Here is a 6,324-nt window from a genome sequence, read left to right as displayed (position 1 = left end):
GCCGGGCCCGGGATGGTGGGGGCGGGCGTCGGCGCGGCCGGCGCGGCGGCGGCGATGGGCATGTATGAGCTACATGACGGGTGAGGGCGCGCGCTGCGCCGCCCACCTTGCTCTGCCGCCCCCGCCGCCGCTGGCGGGGGCGCCTGGCTGTGCCACTCAAGACACCGCTGGCCGCGGCGCCGCGGCGGGGCGCCGCGCAGTGCCGGGCGACCAGGGACGTCCGCAAGGGGCGGCGCTTGGGCTGCACACCCGGCGCCAGACACGCGTCCCCAAACAGTTTGCGTCCCTGCTCCCATGGCGCCGCCTACAACCAAACCCATGCAATTTCGCAACCCATTTAGAGAGGACTTGAACCAAGACGGCGTCCCAGATTGGGCGGAAAACCCCCAGGTGAGGCCCTCTGCTTCGCGCGCTGAAGCAGCCTGCCACCCCACCCTCCCCGCCCGAGCCGCACGCGCCGCGTGGCCGATGCGCGCTGCGTGGATGTGTATAGTGCACGCACGCACCGGCCTGCGCGATGCGCATGCGAGCGTGCGATCTGCGCCGCTCCGGCGCCCCTGCCCGACCCCCCAGGCGCAGGGCCCGGACTACGATGGCGACGGGGTCCCAGACAATGTAGATGGCGACGCTGATGGGGACGGTGTGCCAGACGCTGCTAATTGGTGAGCTCTTTCTGGGGGAGGGCAGCGGGCAGGCCTCTGGCCCCATGCTGGATGGAGGGGCGCGGCCATGCGTGGGGCGCGCTCGAACGTGGCGCCTCGCTTTGTGCGCTGTGCGCGCTTTGCTGCGAGGGCGCGCGGGCCCTGGCCAAGTGGCAGGCGGGGAAGCAGCCCGCTGCCCGTTGCTGCTGTGGCTGCGGTCCTCCCTTGTCTGGGCGGGCAGGCACCCGCGGCTGCGAAACCCCTGCCGCGCCGCCGGCGCAGCGGCGCTCGGATCCGTTGGCGACGCAGCGCCCGCGCGCCCCTCCGTGCTCATATCCAACGCAGGAACGCCGCCCCTGCCGGCGTCGGCTTTGAGAGCGGCGGCTTTGAGGGGGGCTGCGGCGGCGGCGCGCCGGACTACGATGCTGATGGTGCGCCATGCATCCCGCATGCACGCCGCGTTTGTGCGGCAAAACCCCTGCGGGAGCCTTTCTGGCCGGGGGCTTGGCCCCACCTGGGGCGGCGTTGGGCCTGCCAGCTCTGAACAGCTGCGCTCTGGTTGTCACAACTGGAATAGTTCCACTGTGCTGGTGGTTACACCATGACATTTGTTCTTCAGACATTTGTTCTTCACACCTTGCAACTTGCTGTGTCACCTGGGTTTGACGGCGAACGGCTTGGGCGCCTCTCCTCCTCTTTTGTCGTAATCCCCGCGTTCCAGGCGTCCCTGATTACGCCGATGCCGACGCTGACGGCGACGGCGCCGCGGACGCCAACACCTGGGAAGCTGGAGATGGAGGCGGCGGCGATGATGGCGGCGGCGGCTTCGACGACGGCGGCGGTGATGATTTTGGCGGCGGCGACGACTTTGGTGGTGGTGATGAGTGAGGGCAGGCAAACACGCCAAGGTGCTGTGGCTTGCAGCCGTCCTGCTGCTGGGCGTGAGGCGGGCGGTTTCGTTGTGCACGCTGGTCGCCCGGTTGGCAGCTGTTGCACAATCTGACTTGTACGTGCGTATGTGCACCCGACGCTGCAACGCTGCCTCCGCGCGCGTGGGGGCCTGCCAACGACGCTGATGTTACATCTCCTCCGGGTTCAAGCAGTTGATCATATGCCATGTGACATCATCAACATCGCGCTAACTGCAAGCGCGCATTGACAGCCCGGCTATGAGAATGCCCAACAGTTGCTGCACGCGATATACGAGGAGCAAGTGCGACAAACGGGCGACGGCACTTGTGGTTGCATTGAACGCCCCATGGCCACGCAACAGTCGCCCTTGCGCTGCACAACAATTCTCCCCTCTTATTTTGGTCATCGGCCACTTGCAAAAGGCAGTATGCAGCGGCAGCCGCCCTGACGCGATTGCAAGCGCCTGGCGCATCACCTGGGGACCTGCCCTGCACAGACGGGGTGGATGCGGTTTCAGTGCACGTCACGCCAACGCTGGGTTTTGCCATACTGGCGCCGCCCTGACTTTTAACAGTGTGCTTGTGCTTCGCTGTTGCCAGGAATTCCAGTGGATGGCATTCCTTACTCTGTCTCAACTTGGCAACTCAACAAACCCAGTCTGCCAGCCGGAATGATGGACAACAGGTGGGCTTGGTCTCTCAACCCACACAGTGCCCCTTCAAGAAGCAGCCAGGGCTACGCAAAGGCAGGACACACACCACAAGAGCGTTCAAAAAACGTGGTCAAGGACGGGAAGCGTTTGTTCAAATGCATGGCATTCCTTTGCCGCGTTTTGGTGCCAGGCACCCGATGGTGCAAGGGGAGGTAGCAGAGGGCGCAACAGCAGGGAAGGTGCACGAGGAAGGGCGCAGCGCACAATGGTAGTGCAGCAACACGCCGGCGGTTTGTCATACGTGATGCGTCATGAAGAGTTGTGTGATTGTTTTGATGCCCCCTGGGATTCATGGACAAACGCAAAGGCCGGCGCCAGGGGGCGCCGGTGCCCCCCTGGCCTTTGGGGCACCAGGGGCGCAAGGGTCGACGTGCAGGCTCTGGCTGCGCCCCAGGGCAGGGGCCGCAAGGGCGGTCGTTGGCAGAGCTGGATGCGGCTGGCCACAACACACTGTATAAACTGCCACGACTCAAAAGGGGGGGGGCCAGCAGGGACGTGCAAACAGAAATACATGCGCCGACAGAAGGATCTGGCATAAGCAACTTGCAGGGGCATGCAGGGCGAGGCAAGGTCAAGGCATGGGCTGGCAAGCTGGCAAGAGGGACTCAAGGCAATACTGGAAACTCGCAAAACACATTTGAGGCGCTGTAAAGGATTGTTATCTTGTATGTATGGGGGTCAACCTAACAAGCGCCGCTGGGACATCGCCTGCACGCATGCGATTAGCAGGCCACCGCCGCCTCGCCCCCCAGCGCCTCCGCTGCTGCCGCCACCTGATCGGGGCGGTCGCGGCTGCGGCGCGACGAGAGGCGCGCAAGCTTGGCAGCCAGAGCGGCGCCGATGCGACCCTTGGGGGCGGCGACAGTGGCGGCGGTGGCGGGCTCGGCGTCGCCGGGCTTGGCCGGGGTGCCGCCGGAGCGCGCCTTGATGGGGGCCGCAGGGGTGGTGGGGCGCCTGTCGCTGCGGGTGCGCGGCAGGGCAGCCCTGAACCTGTCCCCAAGGTACTTGCCCCACCTGGGAGTGGCGGCTGCGCCGGCCTTCGAGCCGGGCTCGAGGGCTGCGACTGTGGGCTCGGGGGCGGCGGGGGCGACGACGCTCACAAGCACGGCGGCGTCGTCAGCGGCGGCAGAGGTGGGGCTGTCGATGTCGATGGGGCCGGCCACAGGAGCGACGACCGCGGGACTCGTGAGCAGGGAAGAGGTCTTGGTGTCAGCCTTGCTGCTGCGACTCTTCTATATTAAGGCCTTGCGCTTGGGGGTGAGCGCGGCCGCGGCCTTGGCGGCGGAGGCGGGCCATGAGACTGCGACGGAGGCGCACGCGGCGCCGCACTTGGCCTCGGCGGTGGCAAACGCGCGCGCAAACCAGTTGGCCTTCTTCGGGGCCTTGGGGGCGGAGGCGTCGTCACCAGGGGCGGCGGCGGCAGCGGCCTGGGAAGTGTTGCTCGTGCTGGAGGTGGCGCTGGCGGAGGTGGCGCTGGCCGTGCGCGGCGTGGGCGCGTGCTTCTCGGCAGCAGCAGGGGTCTTTGTGGCGGCGGCGGCAGTCACAGCGCGCCACCTGTCCTTGAGGCCGGACACCGCGCGCACAAACCAGCTGGCCTTGGCGGCCGTGGGTGCGTCAGCGGCGGCGGCATGAGGGACGGGGTCGGGGGTGGTGGCGTCGCTCGACTTGGGCTCCGGGGCGCAGGCCAGGGGCGCTAGTGGCGCGGTGGTCGCAGACGGGGCGTCGGCGATGATCTTGATGGCGGCCTTGGGGGTGGTGATGCGCTTGAGGGCGTTGCCGAGGGTTGCCAGGTTCACCAGGGCCTGCGGTGGGGTGAGGGCAATGCGTCAACAGGTCGGTTGCTGCGACGGCGCAGCTTTGAGAAGACGGGCAGCACCGGCAGCGCGATCAACTGTACATGTGCAAGCATAGGGAGCTCCCATACATATCCTGTGCAATTGTGGCGCTCACCAGCAGGGATTGGATGGGCGTCATGGTTGATGATGACGGGGATGGAGCGCAAGCAGCGGCTGTGCGCGACGCGGCTGCAGAGTAGCGGAGGTGGGGCGGATGCGACAGCGTCAGCAGGCTCGACAGAGCGCGAAGCAGCGTTCTAGTTTGTGTGCTATTTCTTGGAGACAGCACGCACGCAGAACGAGGCTGACAAAGAGGCCGGGCACCACGAACGGTTTAGCCTTGCGAAGGCTTTACGGGGCCCTCACCTTTGTTGTAGGATACTTGATAGCGCTAAGGGAGTGTCAGTGTTGTTTTTGTAGGCTTGGAAGGGGGCAGAGGTTTCTCGGTTCGGGGAGCTGTCAGCTTTGTCCAGCTGGACTGCTTTGGACGCGTTGGCAAGGGCGTTCGACAGACTTGTTTGAAGTTCTCTTTATGAATCTATATTGATCGCGTGGTACGTGAAGTACTCCCAGGAGGGGCGTCCACCTGATTTTCCAGCTTCCGCGCCCCAGCCGACGTGCAGCCCCTGCCAGCTCAGCTGCTCACGGGCAGCTCCCGGGCGTGTCGTTCCCACGCCCACGGGACCCCCTGAGGACGCCATCCTCCCGTGCTATTATGAGCTGCATTTCAGAGCTACGGCTGCGACGGCCCGCATGCAAATGCAATTTGATTGTGCAGAGCCGGACTGCAAGCGGTGCGTTGCAGCAGTCCGCAGCGCGCAGCGTGGTTGGGTGCCGCTCGCTTCCTGCTTCCTCGGTTCCTTTGAGATAGCAACCCATACGGCCATCAATAGCGGCTTACACATCCAGCCCCAGCGATAATCACCCGGCCTGCCCGTTCATCCACCGCAGCTTTCCAGGCTGTACTCAATCCGCAGGGGCCCTCTCTTGGCCGCCAACCCAGACGGCCGCGCCGCCTCCTCCCGCACGATCCGCTGCCAGTTCCTACGCCACGCGTGGTCCTCCTGCTCCCACGCCTGGCCGGCCGCGTCCTCGTCGCACGCCGCCCCGCTCGTGGCCGCCGCGGCCGCGGCCGAGGACGCCGCCGCCGCCGCCGCCGCCGCCCGCTGCTGACTGTTCAGGCGCCGCAGCGGTAGCCACCACTTGCTGCCAACGCGCGCCTCCGCGAGCGCCAGGGCATGGGCCTGGCAGGCCCGCGCCCGCCGCACCCCGCCGTCGTCGCCGTCGCCGCCGCACGGGGAGGACAGGGAGCTGAACGGGCACGCTGCGCCAGGGGAAAGGTCCGCCAGCGCGGGCAGGTGCTGCAGCTGCGAGCTCAGACGCTCCTGTTGCGGTAGGTAATGCGAGCAGCGTGGCGCGCAGACATGTACGTGCGAATCTCAATTACAGCGCGTGAAGTGCAACCACGCGATGATTCACCGCACACAAGCACAACCTGCACTGGTTAAGACTGTCCATTACGTTACTTCACTGGGAGCCGCACCGCATGCTGCAGCATCTGCTGCCGCCGCATCACCGCCGCCAACCGCTCGCCCCGCGTCGCCTCCCAGCCGCTCAGCAGCGCCCCAAGCTTCCCATCCAGCCCCTCCGGGCCGCTGCTCGTGCTGGCGCCGCCGACACTGGCCCCGCCAGCCCGCCCGCTGCCGCCGCCGCCGCCCCCATCGGCGCTGCCGCGGGCGTGAAGCCCCAGTCGTGTGGCTTGCACCTGCGCATCAATCCGTTGCTGCACCTGCAAGTGATGGCAAAGGGGAGGTTGGGCGGTGTTTTCATTGTGGAGGTGCAGGCAGCAAAGCCAGGCATGCGTAAGGAGCAGTAATCCACAGCGCAGCTCAAAGCAGCTCGAAAATGCTGGCGTGCGATTCTGCAGACGCTCTGGCACAAGAAAGCGCGACATGGTTGAATGGCCGGCGCGCAGCCTTGGGCAGCGGCACCGTCGCGGAGCATAGCTGCGCCCAGGGGCACGCACCTGCCGCATTAGCTGCTGGTACCGAGCAGAGCTGAGGTGGTCCATGCGCCGCCACCCGCCAGCCCCAGCCGCCGGCAGCGCGCCGCCGCCGACGCCGCCGCCGCCGCCGCCGCGGCTCGCTTCTGGCTGCACAGGCAATGGCCCGGCCACATCCGCGACCGCCGGGTGGGACCCGCCGTGCGGCGTGGCGGAGGCGGC

At 66.7% G+C, this 6,324-nt stretch overlaps 3 protein-coding genes across 3 annotated transcripts in view; 1 reads left to right on the top strand and 2 right to left on the bottom strand.

Moving 5' to 3' along the window:
* Positions 1–318: 318 nt before the first annotated feature.
* MNEG_3054 (hypothetical protein) lies at positions 319–1,529 on the top strand (the record flags this gene model as incomplete). The annotated part of the gene is made up of 4 exons (XM_014048476.1): positions 319–390; positions 574–662; positions 987–1,072; positions 1,363–1,529. The coding sequence occupies 4 exons, from the start codon at positions 319–321 to the stop codon at positions 1,527–1,529; spliced, it is 414 nt and encodes a 137-aa protein (XP_013903930.1).
* A 1,458-nt stretch (positions 1,530–2,987) lies between these two features.
* On the bottom strand, positions 2,988–4,239 carry MNEG_3053 (hypothetical protein; the record flags this gene model as incomplete). The annotated part of the gene is made up of 3 exons (XM_014048475.1): positions 2,988–3,225; positions 3,595–4,067; positions 4,216–4,239. 3 exons carry the CDS (start codon positions 4,237–4,239, stop codon positions 2,988–2,990), a joined length of 735 nt encoding a protein of 244 aa, XP_013903929.1.
* A 799-nt stretch (positions 4,240–5,038) lies between these two features.
* Positions 5,039–6,324, bottom strand: part of MNEG_3052 (hypothetical protein) — a gene marked incomplete at both ends in the record, with an annotated part of 2,854 nt that continues 1,568 nt past the window's right edge. Inside the window, one exon of the mRNA XM_014048474.1 lies at positions 5,039–5,485. Within this exon, the coding sequence (XP_013903928.1) occupies positions 5,039–5,485 (447 nt within the window). The remainder of the gene's footprint in view (positions 5,486–6,324) is intronic.

The sequence above is a fragment of the Monoraphidium neglectum genome (assembly GCF_000611645.1).
Source record: "Monoraphidium neglectum strain SAG 48.87 unplaced genomic scaffold scaffold00369, whole genome shotgun sequence".
In the NCBI taxonomy this organism is placed as follows: domain Eukaryota; kingdom Viridiplantae; phylum Chlorophyta; class Chlorophyceae; order Sphaeropleales; family Selenastraceae; genus Monoraphidium; species Monoraphidium neglectum.
The sequence above is the reverse complement of the archived record's forward strand: the minus strand, read 5'-3'. Positions and strand labels throughout refer to the sequence as shown.